The sequence below is a fragment of the Drosophila subobscura genome, chromosome A (assembly GCF_008121235.1).
Source record: "Drosophila subobscura isolate 14011-0131.10 chromosome A, UCBerk_Dsub_1.0, whole genome shotgun sequence".
Lineage (NCBI taxonomy): Eukaryota > Metazoa > Arthropoda > Insecta > Diptera > Drosophilidae > Drosophila > Drosophila subobscura.
The window spans coordinates 22,331,140-22,344,185 of record NC_048530.1 but is presented as its reverse complement, the minus strand read 5'-3'; the positions used below and the strand labels follow the sequence as shown (position 1 = coordinate 22,344,185).

The 13,046-nt window shown below is 48.6% G+C and overlaps 2 protein-coding genes across 4 annotated transcripts in view; one reads left to right on the top strand and one right to left on the bottom strand.

Annotated features, from left to right (window-relative positions):
- The window catches only part of LOC117903628 (flotillin-2), an 87,266-nt gene that overhangs the window by 42,013 nt on the left and 32,207 nt on the right, over positions 1–13,046 (top strand). The window lies entirely within an intron of this gene.
- Positions 2,751–12,309, bottom strand: LOC117903545 (glucose dehydrogenase [FAD, quinone]). The gene is made up of 3 exons (XM_034815739.1): positions 11,402–12,309; positions 4,691–4,941; positions 2,751–4,629 (listed from the first exon to the last, which is right to left on the bottom strand). Exons 1-3 carry the CDS (start codon positions 11,833–11,835, stop codon positions 3,209–3,211), a joined length of 2,106 nt encoding a protein of 701 aa, XP_034671630.1. The 5' UTR covers positions 11,836–12,309; the 3' UTR covers positions 2,751–3,208.

Sequence of the window (13,046 nt, the reverse complement as noted above, 5' to 3'; positions counted from 1 at the left end):
GTTGGAGATTGGAAAGAGAAACAGGCTTGGAGGCTTGGAGGCTTTCTTTGGCTAAGCCAAAAAACGGAATCTGATCATCCAAATGATCGATCGATCGATCGTTGGCCAACGATCATCGCTTTACAAGTCTGGCAATCAATTTACTGTTTTATTATTCACAATTCTCCGATTCATTCACCGATGCAAGCGCTTAACGAGGCCGTAAAGGTTGCCGCAGAGTAGCCCCATTTTGGCATGGGATTTCCGGTGTCGCCTGTTTCGTACTCCATTTGGTATTCGTTTCATCCAATAATCATTTACATGAAAAGTTGGCATGAGGCTTCTTCAAGCTTCTCTCATTATTTTTGTATATTTTGTGCTCGTTTTTGGGCGTATTTTTCTTACCTTTCCCTCTGATTCTTTCAAGTTTCTTCTGCTGCTTCTGGCACTCATTCTGCTCTCTGTTTTCCATCTCTTTTACCCTGCCTTTATCTTGACTGCTCTGAGTGCCACTCCACTCCACACCGCTCTTCACAGATCATTCGTTTATGCGTTAATTTATTCATTAGCCGAGTCAAAGAGTTGAACAGCTCTGTGAACTCTGCGCACATTATCAGGTGCAGTCACAGTTGCCCGCCATTGAGGAGCTGCCTCGAAAAAAAACCGAAATAAATGTGGTACTGGGACGGGGGAGGGGCACAAGCTGCTGGCGGGGCCAGCGGGGTCTGAAGTTTCACCCAACAAAGCCACAAGCTGGTTCCGCTGTGCTCGTATTTACTTATCTATCTATTTGTTGTGCCCGTACTCGCAGTCGTACATTACTTTTGCCGGCTTCCGACAACCAGGCCAAGAGTTGGGCACCCAAAAGCAGAGCTTGACACTGCCTCCGGGGGTCTTTCAGGTGGGTGCGGACCGAAATGGAGTTGGGACTGAGACTGGGACTGAGACTTGGAACTGTGAGAAGCCCCCAACGACTTGGGCAACTTTCATTTTCGTTCAGATGGCCGCGAAAATTTGTGTGTGTTTTTTTTTTTGGATTTTGGACGGTCATTGCGCCTTGTCTGGGAGCCATGGCATATAAATATTTATGTGTTGCACTTGAGAGCGCGCTGGAATGGGAATCTATCTGGACAGCCTTTGGAGGCCGCTCAGATTTATGGGCAGTTTCCGCGACCCAACTTCCAGCTGCAGCTCCAAACTCCAGCTCCAGCTCCTAGCCATGGCCGCAGTCGTAATCGTAATCGAGTAATTAGCTGAGGCACAGAGCACAATGCCACAAAGCACCCGCAACAGCAGCAGCAGCAGCAGCTGGCTCGGCACTGGTGGCTTCTTGTAGTGCATTTTGTTAACAAATTATTGGACGCATGGCAAAATGAATTATTCAATGCGCATCCGATTCGATGGGCGAAATGAATTGAAATGGTATTTCCAGCTGGAAAATATTTACAAGCCATTCCATCTACGCACTGCTAAGCGCTTCGAACCCATCTCCCATGTACGAATCAGAAGCAATCAGCAGAAAGCAGCGTCTAATTGTAAACATTGTAATTGGCATTTCGGATCGGATTATGCATTGGCATTGGCTCCCCAGCGCATTTGAGCGCGTCTAATTGCCACGATCCTGCTCGTAGATTAACTTAACTTAACTTCTCCGCACTGGACACAATGAGGAACTCTCTAATTACGTTCAAACATATTGCATAACGTTTAATTGAGGCGCGCAATGGCTGGGAAATGCGAGTGAGCGAACGAAGACTTTGGAAGATTTTTCAGCCAGGAAAGGGGGAAAAGGGAATGCGTTCTGCTCACAGATATTTCGACTGTGATCCATACAGAATTTATATAATTTTTACCACTTATGTGCCCATTGTCTCCTGCCTGTTTTGCACAATATTGGAGTCTATCCATTCCATCACGGATCATAGACACCTCCGCCAACAATTGGAATTTGTTTTGCATTTGTTTGCATCTTTTTTCAAATCTTAAAGTCAGAAGAGCTGTGGTTCTCTTTGTGGTTGCCTTTGAATTATTTGCGATTTGTATTTGCATAAGTTGATTCCTCGTTTTAGCTGTCGAATAATTGTTACCAATTTTCCATGTGATTGATTCGAGGCTCATGTCAAGCCCAGCTTAAGCCCCGTTTGTTTTGGTTCGGAACAAGCTTTTACAGTTGCTTGCAATCAGTAAGCTTTAAGCTTAAGCTTTGCATTTCGTTTGCTTACTAATCTCTTCCTCTCTTTTCTTTTGTTTTGCAGGTAAGCTTTTTCCGAGTCGAAACTACTATTTTGTGGCTGCCAGATCTGCCAACTGCTGAAACTTTGATCGTGCATAAGTAACATGTAAGTTTATTCCGAGTGCCATGAGCTTGCGGGGGAAATATGAGCAGCTTGTAAGCTGCTCTACCAGCAGTGGCTCTTAAGCTGCCAAGCGTTTGCACAGTGGCCACAAAACTGTGGCTTCTTTTGACTGCTAGAAACGTACGTACGAATGAATATCTTATGTGGCCATTGAGAAGTTTTATCGTCTATTATTTCCGTGTTGAGTATTTGAGCAAAACCTTTAAGTCGGATTTTTGCTGTTTGCTCCAAAAAAATCATTAGCCTGTTCTTCAACCCCAACGTTGCTAGCCGCTTAGTCTGTTTTTCAACCGCTAGTAGCTTCTCAAACCATTGACACTGAAAGTCTACAAAACTGTGAAGTGGCTGCCAAACCATAATGAAATGTAAACCCTCCGCATTTAGTCCATTTTCGATATCAATTTATTGTCGTTGTTGTGTGTGTTTGCTGGAATTGAGGACTCCATCTATCGAAGGCTACATCTACGCGGAAACTTAAACAACTAATTGAGGTACTCCCAGTGTACGCGGCTCCAAACAAACAAAATTAAATGCTAAAAAAAAACGAACTATACACATATGTGACGTACAGTATTAGACACACACGAGACGCAGCAACAAACAAAAAAAAAATAAGGGAAAATTAGCATAAATGACTCGATATTTACATGAAGCGTTTGACTAAGACTAAGTTGGGTGGAGGAGGGGTACAGGGGAGATGGGGATTGAGTGGATAAACTAAAGCTTAATAAATTAAATTTATTCAACAATGCGGACATTTGTGCTAAACTAAAGGCTAAGGCAACGCGACCCCTCGCTCGCTCCCGCAACCCCAGACACCAACCCGCCCCGCTCCGCTCCGTCCCGCCCCTACCCCCGATTGACTCCAAGAGCTACAGCCACGAGCTGCTGGGCAGTGGCCATTGCTGCAGCGCCTCCGCCTGCCCATCGTCGTCTGTGGTGGTTGCATTTCCCACTCGCAGCTCCCGCTTGCCGCGCCACAGAGGCCCCTTGGCCCCGTCCCGTGGCGACGGACCAGAGCTGGGCGTCAGCCAGAGCTGCTTGATGAGATCGGCCCCCTTCTCGCCAATCATCACGACGGGCGCATGGATGTTGCCGTTGGTGATGGCCGGCATGATGCTGGCATCGATCACCCGCAGGCCGGGAATGCCGTAGACCCGCAGTTGGGGATCGACCACGGCCCAGGGGTCGCTGGGCGGACCCATCTTGGCCGTGCCGCTCATGTGGTAGATGGTCATCGTGTACTGCCGGATGTAGCAGTTCCAGTAGTCATCGGTGAAGAGCGTCAGGTGCTTGCAGTTGGGCAGCGGCTTGTTCCAGAAGCGGGCGCCAAAGCGCTTCATGGCCTCCGTTTCGCCCATGGCGACGGCGGCCTTGACGCCCTCGCGCAGCACATTCACATCGTCCGGATGGGTGAGGTAGTTGTGGTAGAGCAGGGGATAGCGCAGCGGGTTCTTGGAGGCCAGCTTGATGAAGCCGCGGCTCTTGGGGCGCAGCATCATGGGGAAGATGCCGAAGACGTCGCGGTTGTTGACCTCCCCGAAGACCTCCTGGTAGAACTCGTCGCTCAGCCCGTGGGCGGTCTTCACCTGCGACCCGCCGTCGGACATCACCGAGGCGGAGGTCATCATGAAGTTCATGTCCGGCCAATCGTCGCTGGCATTGGCGTACTTCGTGTTGATGAAGGCCACCGCCTCGAGGCCAATGCTCGAGGTGAGCGGCCCGTCCTCGGTGATGGCGTAGCGCAGGGCCGTGTTGATGTTCACCATTCGCTTCATCACTATCGAGATGGGATAGTCGATGAGGAAGGCGATGCCGCCCACGGCGATGTGATCCTGCAGGTTCTGCCCCACGCCCGGCAGATGCTGCACCAGCGGAATGCCGAAGCGATTCAGCTCCTCGCCGTGCCCGATGCCCGAGAGCATCAGCAGGTGCGGCGAGCTGATGGCGCCCGCCGACAGGATCACCTCCCGCGTGGCGTACACATTCTGCAGCCGTCCGTCCCGGATGAACTGCACCCCCGTGGCCCGCTTGCTGGTCGGGTCGGTCAGCACCTTGGTCACGTGCGAGAAGAGCGCCACGTGGAGGTTGCTGCGCAGGCGGATCGGTCGCAGAAAGGACTTGGCCGTGGAGCTGCGTGAGCCGCGGCGCATGTTGAACTGGTAGAAGCCGAAGCCCGTCTGCTGCTCCCCATTCACGTCGACAATGTCGTAGCCCATCTCCTCGCCGGCCTGCAGGAAGGCGGGGCCCAGCGGCGTGTTGTACGGCGAGTCCTGCACAGTCCAGGGGCCACCTAGGGGGACACAGGACACAAAGTTAGTTCCGGAATTGCTTGTCAAGCATTTATTGTGCACCTTGTCCGTGGTAGCGCTTGTTCCTGGCCAAGTACGGATTGCGCTGATCCTCGGACTTGCGGAAGTACGGCAGAATCTCCTCGTAGGACCAGCCGGGATTGCCGAACGCCGCCCACTGGTCGAAGTCCCGCCGGTTGCCGCGTATGTAGAGCATTGTGTTGAGCACCGAGCTGCCGCCCAGCACCTTGCCGCGCGTCCAGCAGCAGCGATGATCCTTCATGGCCTGGCAGGCGGTGGCCTGCGGTTGGGTGCTGCAACAACAAACAGAAAGCAAATCAGCGCAGAAAATAATCACAAACAAAGCCCAAGCCCAAGCCCCAGTGGCCAGCCAGCATAATTGCGACACCACAAGACGGCGAGTGAGGAGGGAAGGGCAGGGGAGTGGCAAGTGTTAAACGCTCATTAGGCCGAGTGCGGCCTCCCCCTCGCAGCTTTTGGCATTGAGTCTTAAGTGCGGCAGTAAGTGCCAGGAAGTAGATGGAATAGATGGCAGCAGCAGCAGCTAAAAATGATCAAAAGCTGCTGCAAAAATAAACACAAATAAATAATGATCCAAACGAAGCAAGAAAAGCTAAAGAAATGCAAACTCCAGCTGCCAATTTTTAGCTAAATTCTTTTCTCCACTCATAAATCTCTCGATTGCGTGTGCGTGTGCGTGTGTGTGTGTGTGTGTGTAGCCACTGCAAACGCTAACAAATTGGCAAACAAAACGTTTCGCTCGCGTTTCGCTCGCGTTTCGCTCGCTTTTCGCTCGCATTTCGCTCCCATTTCGCTCCCGTTTTTGTTTTCCTCAAGCGCACTCGCCCGATTGATCCCCCACGGCTGGAGCTAAACATACAGGAAGACTTTTTGCTTGCTGTGGCTGGCAAATGAAGATACAAATTACAGGCAAACAGGCAGCAGGCAGGCAGCACCAATCAACAATTAACATGACAAAACAAACGGAAATTAAATGTCAGTTTGCGGCAGAAAACCCCCAACGAGTTGATGTGGAGAAAAGTGTGTCCAATGAGAGTCACAGAGAGAGAGAGAGAAACTGGTGTGGGTCTGGGTCTTGGCATTTTCCATCTTCCATTGATTCACACCTGCCAGCGGGGCTGGAGGTGGAGCTGGAGCTGCTGGTTGTCGGCCTGCGGGTGGAGGGTGAGTGTAATTAGCATATGACATGCATCGTGTCCATCTGTTTGCCCAGTGATTTATGCTGTCGCTGGATCAGCTATGAAATGTTTCCTATTTGCCTTAACCCAAGACACAGACACAGACCCAGACCCAGACCGAGCCACACGCGACGATGACGAGCCATTAATATCAGCCACAGACCCAGCGTAACCCCACTGTGCCACATTGTTCGGCATGTGAGGCATGCCGCCTCGAAAGAAAAGCGAAGAGAAAACAATGGGAAAGGAAAACCCTTTAGCGTTGATTGGGAATTTATTTATATTTTCTCATCAAAGGATTCATGGGCAATCATCTGCCCCAAGCCACTTTACCCTCTGCACTCGCTTTCAAGCAAATTGAGGCACAAAAACCATAAAAAACTTTCGCCTCAACTGACGCAATTTGGTTTTTGTTTTTGTTTTTGTTTGTATTTGTGCCTGTGTTGTTTCGCCTTTTATTAGCCATTTAACAGTTAACTCACATAAACGTAACAAATTATTATTAGCTCATTTCGCTGCTTGGTGATTTTTACACCTGTGATTTTTGTTGTCCACGGTTGGTGGGAGGAAAATGAATGGAAAGCGGAAAAGTGAAGCTTAAGATGAGGAATAAATGTGTGGCGTGTGTTCTGGTAGTTTAGGAACATTTCTAAGGCACATTTTAAGCAGGGTTTCTAACAACAAATCACATGGACACGGACTCTCTTCTTTGGGTGGATTTGTTCATAGATCTGATTCACCCTTTGAGTGTCTCTGCAATCGCAGGAAAAGGTTCTTTGACTCTACTAATTATTGCTCAGCAAGAAGCTGTTTTTATTTGGCACTTCTTGATCGTTTCCGTAAGGCTTAAAGCTATGAAAGGATTTGCGAGAGTTTTCTACTGGCAATAAGGAACTGGTTCAGAATTCACCCAAGGTTCGAAGAGGCTGCTGAAAGAGCAGTTTACGAATTTTAAATATTTAACAAAGTCAAGACAAAGTCAAAGGCATTCGAAGATCAAGTCTGCACTGCATAATACCCACAATGAAAAGTCACAAAATTAAATATGTTTTGCCGAGAATCTTAGAACTGAGGCGGCATCGTGGCAGCCTGCATTAGGGCCTTTCGCTCACTCACTTTGGCAGGCAGCATAATTGCAAGGCTTGTGAAACGCATATGAATACCGAACCGAAAATTAGAGTTGATTGCATTGTTTTGCGTAATTGTTGAATGCTCGTTAGCCGAATGTTGGTTAAGGCCTCGCCGCGAGGCGGGGCGAGGAATAATGCGCTCGCATGGAACAACTGCTGATTGCCATATAAAATCACTTAACGGCCGCATTAAGCTGTAAACGGCGCCAGTCAAACGAAATGAAACGTTTTATTAATGGGAAATACTATTCCGATTGAAGTCAAGCGTTGATTTGTGTGTGCCAAATAGATGATGGGGGGGCAAATGCACACATCAACTCACAAAGTCATGAGGCTGCAAAGGTATTCAAATGCGTGAGGCAACAACGATTATTTCGTGGCTGCATTTGAGCATTTGGCAATGTGTGCTGAAAGGTCAAAGAAGCGCGCCAAAGTGTACCAAGGCTGGGGGAAGTTTTGCAGGAATAATTGAGAGGAAGAATAAAGCAATAATTGGCGGCATTTTATGTTGATGAATGAAGGATGTGAAAAATGTAAGCGAAAAACTTTAGCATTGATCTCGCGATACTTTCTACTGAGTGAAAAAAGTAGCCTCAAATGTTTTTAAGTGAGTTTTCATCTTCCTGACGATAGTTTTCAACCAATTTTAAACATCAAAGTTGGTTCTTTCATAGAAAGAAACTTATATGGCAGCCCTATATGCACGTGATCTAAAACCAATCGACAAAGATCAATACGCAGCACACAATCGATGCTTCATTTAAATCCCTAAGCCTGGATTTTCAATCGTTTCAATAAAACACGAACAAGTGTCCATTTCCAATCCCCTTATTCATGATTTTCTTTCCCTCTTCCCGTCGCTTACATCCCTATGAATATGTCGCAATTGTTCACACATATTTCGTGGGTGTTAATTCCATTAACAGCACTTAAGAGGCTCGTACTTGCGGCGTGTTACATTTATATTAAGTCTCCGATTGAGTCAAATAATATTGCAGCATTTCCATGTGCGATTATTATTATTGGGGAACTCCGCGCAGAGTTTTGTATTTTGTTTATTGCTCCGTTGACACATATATCGCGGCGATGGCGCTGGCGTATGACGTAGCCAGTGATGCCTGTCGCCGAAGCGGCTCACGTATCACGCATTGAGCTTTCGATTGGCAACAGCTGGAGGAGTACAGTATTCAGGTGCAATTGCAAAGTGTCCGAGCTTCGTTTCATTTCAATTCGCGTCGTGCCGTTTCCATGGCGGCAAACCTGTAACCGCTTAACCCACTTTAGAGCATCGGACAAGCCGGTTTGTCCAGCCAGCCAGTCGGTCGGGCAGTCGGGCAGTCGGGCAGTCAGGCAGCTTCGAGTGCTTTTGGTGTTGGGAAATTGGATTGAATTGGCGTAGGATATCCCCCGGACAGACATCCGCCTGCAGCTGGAATTCGAAAACGAACTAAACTCCATGTGTGTGTTTTTTTTGGCATTAACGAACACTGCCGATGACATTCATAAGTGCTGGCCGTCGGGGATCGTCTCTGGCCGCTCCAACGCGTTGCATAATCTTCCAGAAAGTGGAATTTCTGCTGCTGCTGCTGCTGCAGTTTGGGCGGAGGCTAACGAGCCTCCAGCTACGACTCCAACTCCAACGCTGCCTCCTTCCTCTGTTTGTCTGGCTAATCAGCTCTGCGTGTATCCAGTCAATAGTAGAACAAGTAAAACTTTGCTGCCGCTGCGGCTATTGTTTGTTTCTTGTTGCATATTCGCCCTGTTCGTTGTGAAATATTTGTGTTTTAGCAGCAAAGTCATAAAGTTTGATGTGTTTAGCCATTTGGCTTGCTTTATTATCAGCTATTATCGCACTCCCTCCCGTGGTAAGTGCAAATAACAATTCATTGATGGCAACCCGCTCACTTATGCAATATTTTGTGGCACTTCCCTATGGCCGAAGATGTAATATTAATTGTTGGCGTATCTATGGAAATAAATGCTTTATTTTGAGGACAATCCTCCAGGAAGAACACTCTAAATGCATTCAAACTGAACTCCCACTGATCGACCTTGAACCACACAAAGTTGACACTGAACCACCGACAGGTGGCCCATAAATGCCACAGAAAGAGCAGCAGCAAAAACCACAATGCAACATTCAATGAATAAATTGATGACATGAATCGGTGTCTGTCTGTGGCTTTCTCATACAAGAGAAACTTTTCATTCCTTTGCCCCGATGATTCACAGTGGCATTCGAAACGGGCATCAATCAAGAGAGTGGAGTGGGGTTGGAGCTGTGCGAGCGACTCCAAAGTGAATTTCAATTTTGTTGCAGTTGAATGTGCAGCATGCGGAATTTCCCGTTTCTGTCAGTAAAAGGCCGAATAAAGCGGCTTTTTGGACACTCGAAAAAACACTCACGAATACACAGAAACACGCAAAAAAGCAACTGAAATTATGGGCATATTTAGGCTACTTTTTTTGAATAATTATTTCGAATATCGAACCATTCTGAAAGGGAAACAACTATTGCAGAATGTCGTTTCTGTTCCAGCATGTAAATTGATGCATTTAGCTGCATTTTTGGCAGTAACTGGGTAGCTGCTGCCTCGATCGCCCAGCGTCACAGCTGACTGGCCAGGGACGAGAGTCGCTTTGGAGAGCGAGAACTGATAGGAGCGATCCACGACAAGCAACAGAGCCAGCCCCAGAGCCAGCCCCTGTCCCAGTCCCAGTCCCAGATCAGGCCACCCCGCATGTGATGCAATGACTCAGAAATACACTCGACTATTGCCCCACGCGGGCTGCTCGTACGCTCGCTCGCCCGTTCGTTGCACTTACAAATTTGTGGCTGTTTCAGTTTCTGTTTCAGTTTCCATTCCATTTTTCGCGCGATTGCAGTAAATTACGCAAAGCGAATTGGAATGGCATGGAATTGGAACGCGAATGATAATGGGAATGCTAATGGATGCGGAATTCTGAAAGTGAAATTGCCAGGCAGCAGGGGAAGAAAGATGAAGCAGAAAAAAAGATCGCCGCTAGGCCTCGGACCCAGCCCAAAACCATTAAACAGTTAAATGGATTACGGTATTGGTAACGCTCGGCTCAGACACGCGATATAGCGAGAGAGTGAGCGAGAGAGAGAGAGGGAGGGACACAGAAAACAAAACAAAAATTCCGAAAATGCCAAAAACTCATGAATAATTGAGGAGCAGCAGGCAGCATTAGATATTTGTTGGTAGCCGTAGCAACAGGTCGGTGCCGCTGGGAGCATCAGCTGTTCGCTAATGAAGCCGCCGAAATGCCGTGAGATAGAAAACTCCTCAAAATCGAAGTCGAAACGAAAACCTCTGCCTGGGGGGGCTGGTGCTGGTGTTTGGGCTGGGGCTTGGTCTCTTCCTAACGGTAGCCTGTTCTAATTTGAATCAGTCACAATTTTCCATTTATTGTTAACCGAAACCGAACCGAGCTGCCTCTTAAGCAGCCATATAAAGCCACATTTAATTGCTTGTCGGAAGGGGCACAGCTAGAAAGAAGAGATGAGCAGCGTTGAGGCTTGGTGTTTAGATCCAGCTGAGTCTTTATCTAACTGGAACATTCTGGAGTGGGCAGTGGTAAAAGCGAAAGATCTGAGCCAGTGGCAAATGGGAACAGAAGCCACAGCAGAACCCAATGGAATGTTGTCAGTGAACACACAAAAACGGGGGAGGAAGGGCATTGAATTGCTCACTGAATTTGCAGAAGGAAATATTCAATTGATGAAAACTTGGATGAAAATATTGGATGTAAGCAGCAGAATATTTAGCAAACATTTGAGCTAAAATAGATGCTAAATTCAGAGCAGAAACAGGCAACAGTACCTGGAAAGACCAGGCAGATATTACGAGTGTGGCTTGATGAAGGAATAAACAGTTGAAATAAGTTGAGTCAGGAACTCCATTCTGGACTGCAATCGGCATTAAGTATAACCGGATATATCCCACATCCGCTGCCTCTTGCCGTATTTTGTCTTTGAAATAATCTCCAATTAGTGACTCGATTTGTGTTGACGTTTTCCCTTTCATTTGCCGAGTGCCGAAATCGTTTGCTATTTGCGTGTGAAAAATGAGTAAATTTTGAGTTTAAAATTTGAAATTTGAATTTTGTCAGCCAGTTGCTAACTAAACGAGTCTGCGGCCTTTTGCCATCGAGTGCTGGCCTCTGTGTTGACGACTCCACGTGTCTCGAAGCCAAATGCAAATGACGGAGGGGGAGATGGCAATTTGCATTAGCTGCGGACTAGAATGTGTCATTGAGTGGGCTCGGTCCCAAAAGGTTAGCCCAAAGGGTGCAAACAAAAGCGGAAATAGACACACAAACTGGTGGCGAAAACTGGGCCACTGCTAAGGCCAAGTGGCTAACCCATTTTGACCCGGCTGGGAGGCCGCTTGCTCACTCACCGATACTTCCAGTCCATTTTGCTTTTGTGCAAATAGAGCGAGAGGAGGGGCACATCGGAGATGTCCGTCTCGTGGCCGCCGGCCTCCAGCAGCAGGATCTTCCAGTGGCTGATCTCGGAGAGTCGCGAGGCCAGCACAGTGCCCGCCGAGCCGCCGCCAATGATGATGAAGTCGTACGCCTGGTCCACCTGCGGCACATTGAACGGCCGGTTCTCCGGATCGAACAGATCGTAGTTGTAGTACGCAATGGCCGCTATCAGGAAGGGCAGAATGGTGAGCTTGCCCACGCCCACGACGGCGGTGGCCAGCTTGATGGCGCCGGCAATGGCCAGCCCCAGCGAGGAGGCGCCCACGGCAGCCGCTCCCGCCGAGGCGGCGCTGCTGGCCTTGAACAGGAGCCCGCCCACGGACAGGGCAGCGGGCACAACCACCATTCTGGCTGTGTCTGGATGGGATTTCGATTGCCGCGGCGGGTTTACTCGAACTTGTTTTTGGCTCTGTACTTTTGCAGTCCACACGGGTTTGCCGCTCAAGAATTAATCGAAAGCCTGGCACACTTTCGTTCGCTGGTCACGATCGCGCTGACAGTTCGAGTCGCAGTCGCAGTGGCAGTCGCAGTGGCAGTGGCAGTGTGGCAGCTATAGGCGGCACTTTCATTCGGGCACACACATGGAGGCACGAAAATACCAAAACAAAAACAAAAATCGAAAAACAACAGAAAAACGCACTCACTAAACACCAAATTCAACAGAAACAAAAATAAATATCAATTGTAATAGAAATTGTTGGGGCTCTTTTGTTGGTTTGTTTCTTTCTTCTATTTTACTTTTGGGCCGCGCGTCGCTCTTCGTTTCGTTTGGCCATCCGCCTCGTCTGGCTGTCGCTGCTCTTCTGAGCCACAAAAGCAACTCGTGTGCGACGTTTTGTCTTTGCTGCTTCTGGGCGGGCAGGGAGTCCGGGGATGGACTGCCGCTTTGCAAGCTTTCTTGTTGCAAGGCAGCAGCGCTGCCAGCGTCGTACAATCAGTTGCGCATGTGCAGCAGCAGCAGCAGCAGTCGTCGTCGCAGCTTTGGCCGCAGCCATGCGTTCCCCCGTTTACTTTGGCTTTTGGCTGCCGCTGCCGTTGCTGCCGTTGCTTTTGGAAGCTCCTTTTGCGCTGCTGCTGTTGCGGTTGCGACGTCGACAGTGACGCCAGCTGCGGCGGCTGAGAGCGTGTGCGATGTACTCTTTACCCTCCACGCGCTCTCTCTCTCTCTCTCTCTCTTTTGTCGGGGCCTCCTTTTGCTGCTGCTGGCTTTGGCATTGCAAAACGCTTACCATTTTTGGCCAATGGCTCTCCTGTCTCTCCCCCCTTGCCCCACTGCCTTAGCAGTAACGGAAAACTAGTTACTTATCGCTGGACTCACTAGTTAATCCGTGCCACTAGAAGTGGTTCTTGCATGCAGCCACATAAATGTGTGGCCAGAGACGATGCTGGACGAAGGCTGGGAATTCCAAATAATTACTGGCCACTTAATTAGCTTTCAAATGATTTTAAACAAGAAATATTTCAATATTTATGTTCCGTTTAACCTGTGGGTGGCTTCTGGCTACGCTTTAAACAAATCTCGAGAGTAAATCAGTAATCGGCAGTCACGTGTACACG

Bases quoted from the DNA above. Each gene is read 5' to 3' on its own strand.
- LOC117903545 (XM_034815739.1), bottom strand. From the start codon at position 11,835: ATGGTGGTTGTGCCCGCTGCCCTGTCCGTGGGCGGGCTCCTGTTCAAG. The intron at 4,942-11,401 runs GTGAGTGAGCAA...TTGTTGTTGCAG, and splicing joins AAAATGGACTGGAAGTATCG to CACCCAACCGCAGGCCACCG. The intron at 4,630-4,690 runs GTGCACAATAAA...GTGTCCCCCTAG, and splicing joins CAAGCGCTACCACGGACAAG to GTGGCCCCTGGACTGTGCAG.